This window comes from Musa acuminata, chromosome BXJ3-11 (assembly GCF_036884655.1).
Source record: "Musa acuminata AAA Group cultivar baxijiao chromosome BXJ3-11, Cavendish_Baxijiao_AAA, whole genome shotgun sequence".
Taxonomy (NCBI): domain Eukaryota; kingdom Viridiplantae; phylum Streptophyta; class Magnoliopsida; order Zingiberales; family Musaceae; genus Musa; species Musa acuminata.
The window spans coordinates 1,025,269-1,035,429 of NC_088359.1; the positions used below are offsets into that span (position 1 = coordinate 1,025,269).

The 10,161-nt window shown below is 40.5% G+C and overlaps 1 protein-coding gene across 3 annotated transcripts; it reads left to right on the plus strand.

The window, feature by feature from the left end:
• Window positions 1–2,599: 2,599 nt before the first annotated feature.
• On the plus strand, window positions 2,600–6,944 carry LOC135652114 (protein indeterminate-domain 4, chloroplastic-like). Of its 3 annotated transcripts, XM_065172830.1 has the most exons (4): window positions 2,602–2,765; window positions 2,848–3,451; window positions 3,890–4,289; window positions 5,533–6,944. In XM_065172830.1, exons 2-4 carry the CDS (start codon window positions 3,286–3,288, stop codon window positions 6,674–6,676), a joined length of 1,710 nt encoding a protein of 569 aa, XP_065028902.1. In that variant the 5' UTR covers window positions 2,602–2,765; window positions 2,848–3,285; the 3' UTR covers window positions 6,677–6,944. The 3 variants fall into 3 exon arrangements, with proteins under 3 accessions (XP_065028903.1, XP_065028901.1, XP_065028902.1); XM_065172831.1 differs by having other exon boundaries at window positions 2,600–3,451; window positions 3,893–4,289; XM_065172829.1 differs by having other exon boundaries at window positions 2,601–3,451.
• Window positions 6,945–10,161: the final 3,217 nt, after the last annotated feature.

A 10,161-nucleotide genomic window follows, 5' to 3' on the forward strand; every position in this document is an offset into this window, starting at 1 on the left:
AGGGACAACAAAATGCTTGAGCTTTTAGATAAGTAGGATGTCAAGAACAAGTGAAGTCACAAGAGAAGCTACGATCTAAAGGCTTCATTCAGTGTGTGACATGACATGTTTCTCTACCTTGCGCAAAGTCAATGGCAGATTTGTCTCTTAAAAAGCTGTTATTTTGGCTTCAATTTTTGTTGTTCTTTGCTGGGTTTGGTTAGTGCATTCAGAACCATAAGATCTACCATACCGAATCGCATCTTTTTCCCCAGCACAAGAGAGAAGACAAAGATTAACCTAAGATGATGAACATGATACATCATCAATCCATGCCCTCCATTCATTCGTTGGTCTGTAGCTTCTCAGCAAGATTTCATACTCGTCTTTGATGTTGTATGACCCAAAGGACGACTGCAGCACGCAGTAGTGCTTGTAGTCTCCATTAAATCTCTCTGTAAGCTCTTATATGATCTGATCTCTCTCCCGTGAGAGTGAATATTCCTTGAAAAGCTCGTCATAGTTGATGAGATCAAAAAGGTAGGTGAAGGACCACCGATACATGTTTCAGCCTCGGGTCTTGTGCTCTGAGCTTCTTCCTCAGCTCGTCTGCCAACACAGGGAAAATGACTTCTCCTATCAAGGACACCAGCCGCTTGCTCCCAATGCCAATCATCTCATCGTATCCTTACACCTCCATGTACGCACGCGTGCCTCTCTCTCTCTCTCTCTCGACAACCTTACTGCCTCGCACACAAGCCACTCCAGCCCGAGCAGGTCAGGATACTGAATGAAAAGGAACAGAAGCCATGGGAAGGAATCAATGCAAAGGATCATGCTGCTAAAAACGACCAAGAGGAGGGTCGATGTATAGTTTTATCTTGAAATTACATAGAAATACGGCTCTCGTGATTCGATTTCTGATCTTTTAAATTACAAAAAGAAAAAAATAATATTGCAAAGGATTACTACAAAATAATAATAATAAGATTGAGAGCAGGGAAAGCTCATGGAGTTGGTTCACGTACGTAGCACGGAGAAGAGAGTATTCCGCTTGCCACACATGGTGGCTGCACTCGGTCGGCTAAGAGGCATTGTACTTTGACTTGTAGCTTAATGCATTCAGCATCTTCCAAGCTTAGAGGACCAGTGGCACTGTGATTCGTTTGTCTACTTGTGCCAATTATGAATGTCTCAGATTGATTCTTTTGCACACATTTGATTTATTTTCTGTTCTTGCAATACACATTAGAAGTGGGTAAAGACTATGATTGACTTATATTGGCGTGATGAGTGTATTATAGTAATTTTAGTTTAAGCATTTTGATCAATGATTTAGATTAAAACCGTAATAACTCGGGTAATTTTTAATTAGATCTCGACTTGATGAGCTTTGATTGAATTAGAAGACAATTTGATAATATGATTGATGGTACATAAGCCTTGAATAATTCAGGCAATAATTCAGATTAAGAAGGTGTGTAAGAAATCATGTGCATGATCATTTAAGACCAAGTGAATTATTGAAGGAAAAACAATAAATTTTGTAGCCTTTGATGGATGTAGATCGCTCATGAAGTAGGTTTTGGACTGTGCATGCTCAGTGTGATGACAAAGACATGGTCAGCATCCACATCTCCCAACATTGGAATACAAGGAGATATATTTGACTACTACCTATTCCATGGATACAAGTCATTCTACCGATGCTCATGTAGTCACTTGTCTATAGCATGTTGACATACAGTGCCAATGTATTCCGATTCCTCCATGCACCAATGTGTCATCATCGATGGTAGGTCATGAAATTAATAAGAATTGAAGCCGCCATCCTTGTCATGGATGAAAGGACATTGAATAATATAATATAAATTGTCATTTCACAAGTTATTTTTTCAACCAATTATAAAATATTTTCAGATATGTCAGATAACATATATAAGATATTTGATTATCAAAATTATGTCCCATTTACATCACTTACCCATTGAAAAAAAAAAAGGAGAAGAGTCATGATATTAATTTTAGAACTCTATGATAAATTTCAATTATCTCTCCTATGATCAATTTTAATCTTCTCCTTGATTTTAATTAATATATCATGAAATATAAACTAGCCAACTTAGTATTAAACACATAATATAAAGATGTCATCTAGTTTAGCCGATAAATATCTTAATAGTTTATCGCAGGATTCTTTGATATCATGATAATTTAAATGAGATAATCAATAATTATAAAAAAAATAATTTATTTAAAAAAAATCCAATATATTGATAAGACTTAAAATGTACTGCAGCTAACTTTAGCCTCTTATCTTTTGTTGCTAAGCTTATTTATTTGCTTAATACTGTCATAATTATCATTAGTAATGCCTTCTTTAGACTTAGTAGTGAATGAAGAGTGGGTGAGAAGGTGATCTAAGGTAAGTTCTTCGTCAAAGACTTGGGATGCGGAATAAGAGGAGAGCAGCGAGGATGGCATTCCACAGTCGGTGGACCCATCCATGGCCACATAACGACACGCTTTGCCTACACCCGACCTCTCTCTCTCTCTCTCTCTCTCTCTTTATCTCGATCAGTGTCATGCACATATTTATTCTAGTAGTTTTTTGGTTGGACACATTTTGCTTGGTGGTGTGAAGGGGTGGGGAGAGTAGAAGGAGAAAGGGAAAAAGGAAGGAGGACCTGTGAGAGGAAGAATGGGGTTTGGCAAAGGAATGAACGAGTTCACACAAGGTGTTGGTTTTCATTCTTCTACTGCTTAAGAGGAGGAGATAGGAAGAGGTTATTGATATGTTCTCTCTTTTGTGTCATATCCACTGGTCTTTGTTCTGCTTCTGACCCCTTCTCTCTCTCTCTATACCAGTTTTGAGTGCAACTGTTTACTTGGTTTTCCAGCTCTCTTTGTTGTTTTACGAATCTAGGCGGACAAAGATTTGGAGAGGTCTTTGGCAAAGTTGTCTGGTGGTAAATTCAGGTCACTGACTTGTACTGGGAGTTTGGGGGTTTCCTCACATCTTCCCTTTCTTTTTGGATCCTTTCTTGTCCTCGAGGATTGGGAGAAAATAATGGTTGGAAAGCGTGGGAAGAGATAGGTACATAGCTAGATATATAGAGAACACAAAGGAAGGGGATCAGCTTTCATGGTTGCATGTTGGTCAGTGAGAATTTCTACTTCTGTTTCGGTTTGGGCTTGTCGGTGTTCACAAAAGATCCGGGAAGAAGAAACAAGAAGAACGCCATCGGAAGAAGAAGAGAGGTGTTGTTGCTTTCGTTGTTCTTGTGGCTATTTTGAGGTAGGAAAATGGCATCAGCCTCGTCGTCGTCACCCTTCTTTGGTGGGATCAGAGATGAGGACCTCCAAAAGCAGATGAAACAACAGCAGCAGCAGCAGCAGAAATCCTCTTCGACGGTGCCGGCTCCCGCTGCAGCTTCAGAGAGGAAGAGAAGGAACCAACCAGGAAACCCAAGCAAGTATCTGAAACACTCAAACATGCAAGAGAAAGAATTGATTCAAGCATATCTGCCTTCTCTCTGTTACTGGTTACTGTTGCCTCATGTCCTAATCCTGCAGCCCTTTTTGACTTCTCTTCACATCTTGAAAGCCCGAATCCATGTCGACGATTTCAAGTCACTGGATCCGTGGAATTGGGATTTGCTGTTTTTAGTTTCTCCAATCTATAGCGTTCCACAGATGAATTCCCATTTCCACTTGCGCTTCGTAAGCTTTCTTCACATACCTTCTCTTCCAATTGATCACTCTCTTCAAACCCAGTTCCATCTTCATCCTCAATCTTAGTGCATGACGTACGTACTGTGAAACCGACCGCATTATTCTATCCTTGTCTCGATGAATAATTGATGAATTGTTTATTCACAAGCACAACCAAATCCACATGTCTCTGCAGCAGATCCGGACGCCGAGGTGATTGCTCTGTCGCCGACGTCGCTACTGGCGACGAACCGCTTCATCTGCGAGGTCTGCAACAAGGGGTTCCAGCGGGAACAGAACCTGCAGCTGCACCGCCGGGGCCACAACCTGCCGTGGAAGCTCCGGCAGAAGAGCAGCAAGGAGGTGCGGCGTCGCGTGTACCTCTGCCCCGAGCCGACCTGCGTCCACCACCACCCCTCGCGCGCCCTCGGCGACCTCACCGGCATCAAGAAGCACTTCTGCCGCAAGCACGGCGAGAAGAAGTGGAAGTGCGACAAGTGCTCCAAGCGCTACGCCGTCCAGTCCGACCTCAAGGCCCATGCCAAGACCTGCGGCACCCGCGAGTACCGCTGCGACTGCGGCACCCTCTTCTCCAGGTTAGTCACGGCTGGTAAAAGACATGGTAGCAGTAGGAATCCAGCTGAAATCCATGCATCCATTTTCTCCTCCAATTTCCGTCTCCGTCGCATGCATTCATCACGAGTCACCATTGTTAGTGTCTAGCTTCGGATTCGGTGATAATAGTGCGTCTCCTTCCCTTGCTTTCTGCTTTGAACTTCGTTCAAAGATTGTATGTTGGTCTTCTAGGGTTAGGGAGGTTCCTTTTTTTAGGGTTGTTATGGCTGGATTCCCTGGAAAGTGAGAGAGAGAGAGAGAGAAAGAGAGACAGAGCGAGAGAAAGGAACGTACGCGTTGGGAAACGGCTGTGAGGAACTGCTCCCACGTGAATTCGTCTTTAGAGCTGCCATGGTCATAGAGGTTTCAGCTCGAAGAAAACAAATGCCTCCTCATCTTCACTCTCTCTCTCTCTCTCTCGCGTTGAAACCAGCGCCACCTTTTCTTGTGCTCTCGATTAATCTCCTGCTCCTCCTTTCTCTCCTTCTCTCTCTCTATCAGGCCTGTTCACGTGGTGCCAGGTAAGCATCTTTGTAGGTTTGTTCTCTAGTGGCTTGGCTACTTGTGTGACGGCCCTGCGGCACTGGCAGGTCAGCCTTTTCATGACAACGTTAGGGTTGAAACTTGGAAGGAGGGAAGAGAAGCAGGTCCTCCAAACACGTACCGATTTCTCTTCATCTATTTCAGTGTGGGAGTCATATCAGCGTTCATCAAGGGATAGGAGAGATTTCTCAACACATCTGGTATGAGGGAGAGCTTCAAAGGAAGTTGGGTGGTTCGATAACTCTGCTAGAACTGTAGGGTGTGTCAGGATGATGATGTGCTCATAGGAGTTGGAGTTATTGACGGGCCATGTGTGGGTTTCCTTCTTCTTCCAAAGATCCTCTCTTGAGTATTTAGTCCCATAGTTCGGGCTTCCAATCTCATGGTCATAAAGTAGAATTCTATTCTCTCTCATCTTGGTGTAGGTTGCTGCCTGGGAAACTGTGCCTATTTGTCATCGTATCTTAAAGCTTTTGGTGAATGAAGCGTTCTATTCCTAACATATTACTTTACTTTAGTTTCTCCTCCGTCATTTAGTTATGTGTATCGATTATTTAGGTTAGACTTTATGTTGTTTATATGTGAGCTCAGAAAACAATCCTCCACTAGACAGATATAGTGTGTGTATCAACTCATCAGCTTGAGGTAACCATGCAATATTCCTTCTTGTGATCGATACAGGCGTGACAGCTTCATCACCCATCGGGCCTTCTGCGACGCCCTGGCGCAAGAGAGCTCGAGGCCACCCACCGCCGGCCTCCACGCTCTTGGCAACCATCTCTACGGAAACCCCACCACCATGGCCTCAGGCCTGTCTCAAGTCAATGCCCACCTCTCTTCGCTGCAAGCCCAAAGCCATGCGCCGACCGACCTTGTCCGCACCGGAGGAGGCCCTGGATCACAGCTAGAACACCTCATCTCCTCTGCGACCCCGTCGTCGTTCCGACCACCTCAGGCTCCTCCACCGTCTGCTTTCTACCTTGATAATGGCTCCACCCAGGAGTTCAATGAGGAGCACCCGCCTCACCACTCTCTACTTCAAAGTAGACCACTCCATGGCCTGACGCAACTCCATGATCTCCAATGTAGCAGCACCATTACTTCTTCCACCTCCGCTGCCGCCACCGCCGCCAGTGTCTTCAACCTTGGCTTCTTCTCCCACAATAGCAGCAGCACGAGCAGTATCGGTAACAGCAACAGTGGCGGCAACCAAAACAACCAGATGCTGATGGCCGACGGATTTAACAGTGCCAACGGAAGCACTGAGCCAGCGACACTCTTCTCGGGAAACCTTACGAGCGATCACTTCGTTGGAGGAACGAATTCTCTCTACAACACCTCGATGCAAAGCGACTTGATGATTCCGCAGATGTCAGCCACTGCATTGCTTCAGAAGGCGGCTCAGATGGGCGTGACGACAAGCGGCGGACCCCCCTTACTGAGAGGGTTTGCCAGATCTTCTTCAAGCAGGTGTAGCTTCAGTGGGGACGGCGGTGATGACGGAGGCGCCCTGCAATATCAAACGGAGAACGAAGCTCACCTCCAAAACCTGATGATGAAGCTCGCGAACGGAGGCACCGACCTCTTTGATGGTGCCGGGGGGAGAACGGCATTCGGTGGAAGCGCCATCGCCGGCGGGCATCGACAGCAGGCTGGGGGATTCCGCGCGCTCGACACTGGACTGTGCATTATGGACGAGACTAAGTTCAATCCTTCGGGCGTCAGAAACCTCGAGGGCTCCGACCAGCTAACGAGGGACTTCCTGGGAGTAGGCAGCAGAGTGAGGAGCATCAGCAGCGGAATAACTCGGCGAGAACCGATATGATCAAGTCGCATTCCTCGAGCCGGTCCTTCGGTCGTGGGTGCTTGGAACGAGGAAGAACATCATATGAAGAGGAAGGCCGAGAGAGAAAAAAGAAGACGGGAACGTGTAGGTCACAATGGGAGGTCGCTTTCGGTGGATGTTTGATTAGCACGTATCATCATATCTCTTACAGATACACGTACTTATTTTTGGTTGTGTTTACGTAATCAGATATATTATGAATATGCAATAAAAAGAAAGCTAAATTATAATAAAATTTCTTCCAATATGATTTTGACGGGAGAAAATCTCATAATTATTTATATTAGGTCCTCTACTCTTTATCTATAAATAGATATGATATTCTATGAACTCAATACAATAATATAAACACATAACAATTGAATAAGTGAAGATACGGAGAGATGTGACATAATTGAGAGATTACAAATCTTCTTTCATCTCTTGAACTAGTTAATAAGATATTACAAATCTTCTATAATAATTTTTTTATCATTGAATCCATTGATCATAGTAGTCATGTGAATGATAGGAAGAAAGAAGAAGTCAAGTCTAACACTTCTCGCAGATTAGCATTACTAAAGATCTTTGATCTGACAATAGTGCGCTCGTAGATCAGAGAAAGGATTTTCTGAATAACATTGAAAGCTACGTATCATGAATTTAGATTTATTATTATTTGAATTTAGATTTTGGTATTAAAACTTTTTTATTTAATAATAATATATTATGATTTTTTATGCTTACAATTAGTATCAAAACCATGGTTTTGAAATTAAATACTTTAGATATATTTGTTAGCACCTTTTATTCGCGAAAAGATATTTCAGATCTTGACATTCTTCAATTTTATGGTTGTAGTCTCGGTGGTATAGACAACATCTTGCTTTGTCTTTGTACTCAAATGGGGTCTTCGATGAGTTGGACTCCCTTAAGAGCCCCTTTCCCTTGATTTAGAGAAAGATTTCTATCCTCGATGAATTGAGATGTGACGGTGGTGGCCTTGGGAGTGGAGGCTTCGACCTATTGAATTTCTTCCTAGGTAGTCTTAGGGATGAACATTGGGGCTGTTTCACGTGGGGCCTTTTGTTCGTCTCCTCGAGCCTCGTTACAACTAGCGTTTCAACGGCCATGAACTAATGAGCTATTTGGAATATCTCAAAGACCATCGCTGGGGCCTTTCGACTAATGACCACAAGAACCTCGTGGGTTGTAGCCCTGTTATGAATGCATATATAATCAGTGAGGGGTGAGAATCGGTTACCCCTTGAATTTTCGCCCTACTTTGGCTAAAGTGGCACCACGTGTGATCTGAAGTAGTTGCTAGTTGGATGGTATTAGAATATCCTCTATCAATACTTAAGATCTAATTCTCTAAGTAGTGTTTTAGTCTCATAAGTTGAATTTGATAATCCAACTTCAATTGGTAATGTAAGATTAACATTTCAAGTAATGCATTAAAAGACTTATTATTTTATAACTGAAAATACTATGAGAAAAATGTATAGTATAACGAAGAAAAGTTTACTAAAATATAAGCAAACAATGTATAATTTTTTACTTGAATCTCATATAAGATCTTCAAAATTTTATGAATATGCACCATGTCCTTCTTGTGCTTCAACTTGAAATGTATTCTTCTTGTTGATTTGAGTGATCAATGTAAATGTTATGCAATAATTTATCCGTATTATGCATAGGCAAGTTAACTTATTCTCCTATTGAATTAGAAGATGAAAGTATCAAATCAGATCAGATTCTCCATTACAAATCTAGTTAGTGAGCCCATTTAAAAATCCATAGCATTAGGTGTTTAAGCATAGTTTCATGATTCATATAGCAAGAATTACAACATAATTTGTATATACATTGAATCTTTCGATCGCGGGCAATTCATCCAAATGAAAAATAACAAAACTTACGGCACCTTATAAGCACTCATTACTAACTCTATTATCATTATAAATCTTGCTTTTATCCATAATATTTCATCGACGAAAAAAAAGTAAAATTCATATTGTGGGGTCTACATAACAAAAATAAAAGATAATAATAAGTTGATCATATTATGCAGAACATGATAGTCTACGTAACATCTCCTTTAACCTATTAGGAAATTAGCTTCTATTGAAAATATGCAATATAATAATTCTAATTATGAAATAATATTAGAAAAATGAGAAGATATTTGTTTTTATAGTTGGTAGTAGATGAACTTATTAGCAAGAAGGATATTATCATATATGGTCCTACATTTGGTAAAGGTAGATTGCTTATGGCTAATAAGATTGTTTAGATGATCTTTGATATGATTGGCAAGAAGTTTATAGATAACATTGCATGAAGGTATGCATATAAAATCCTCGACAATAACAGGGTTTGATTTTTTAGGATAAAGATATAATTTTTTCCCAACCACTAGGATTTATGAAGATATAAAAAATAATATAAATGAGCTAAGAATAAATGGTCTAGTAACTTTTGTAAAATTTCACATTGAACCCATTAGAAATTAGGTTTTTGTTTAAAAATAATTTAAATTTTTTATATGTGGAAGGAATAACAAAGAAGTTGATGGAAGGTTGAGGGATGTCTAGAGAGAGAAGGGTATAAAGATCGGTTTGAAGAGTGATTTTAATATCGAAGGCTCCAAATATTAGAATATTATTAAATAAAGATATTAAGAATGATGTTGGAATCCTCGACAAAGGAACCATCATCATTTTTAATCTTATGAGGGGAGTTATTCTTTTTATTAAAAGAGGTAGAGTAGAAGAGTTTAGTATTTGTTCCCTATATTAGTCTATTAAACCTTAGCCCTAGTCCACCACTTATCATACAAATATCTATTCAGAGTAAAAAGTTCGTTATAGAGGGAAAGGAGGTGAGTGATTTCCTAATCAAAAAGTCATTATTATTCTTACGGTAGAGATCTAAGTAATTTTGATAGAGTCCTCTAGGTTATTAGTTGAGTTTTTTTATACGAATGAGTAAATCTAAGGTCTAACATTGTTAGAAGGCTTTGAAATAATTCCATCAAATTATTTGATTATGTTATAAGAGGATAAGGGGGGATAGATGAGAGGGGCAATTTGGTTATAAATTTTATTATGCTCAAACCAATAAAATTTAAAATAAAATAATTTGAGAGAATAATGATTATGTTTGAAGTAACTCGCTCTAATAAGAATTGAAGAATAATCAAAGCATATTTTTGGTAAGTAAGATATGGAAGCATTTTGAAATAAAGAAAATCAATGAGTGTGTGGTTGAGGCATTAGGTTCAATAGTACAAGAGGACAAAGTATCGGAGGAGTCCAAATTAAAATGTTTAGCATTGGAAATAGGAGAATGTTTTGGGACACGCTTATTTGTAAATCTATAAGAAGTTAATTGGGTTTGATCACGTAAGATGAACTTAAGAGGATAAGCCTATAAGTCTGATGGTTGAGAGGAAGGAGGTGGCGAGGATTTAACTTGATTAT

Coding starts and splice junctions, on each gene's coding strand:
- LOC135652114 (XM_065172829.1), top strand. CDS start 3,286: ATGGCATCAGCCTCGTCGTCGTCACCCTTCTTTGGTGGGATCAGAGAT. Junction 3,452..3,889: donor GAACCAACCAGGAAACCCAA/GCAAGTATCTGA, acceptor ATGTCTCTGCAG/CAGATCCGGACGCCGAGGTG. Junction 4,290..5,532: donor TGCGGCACCCTCTTCTCCAG/GTTAGTCACGGC, acceptor TGATCGATACAG/GCGTGACAGCTTCATCACCC.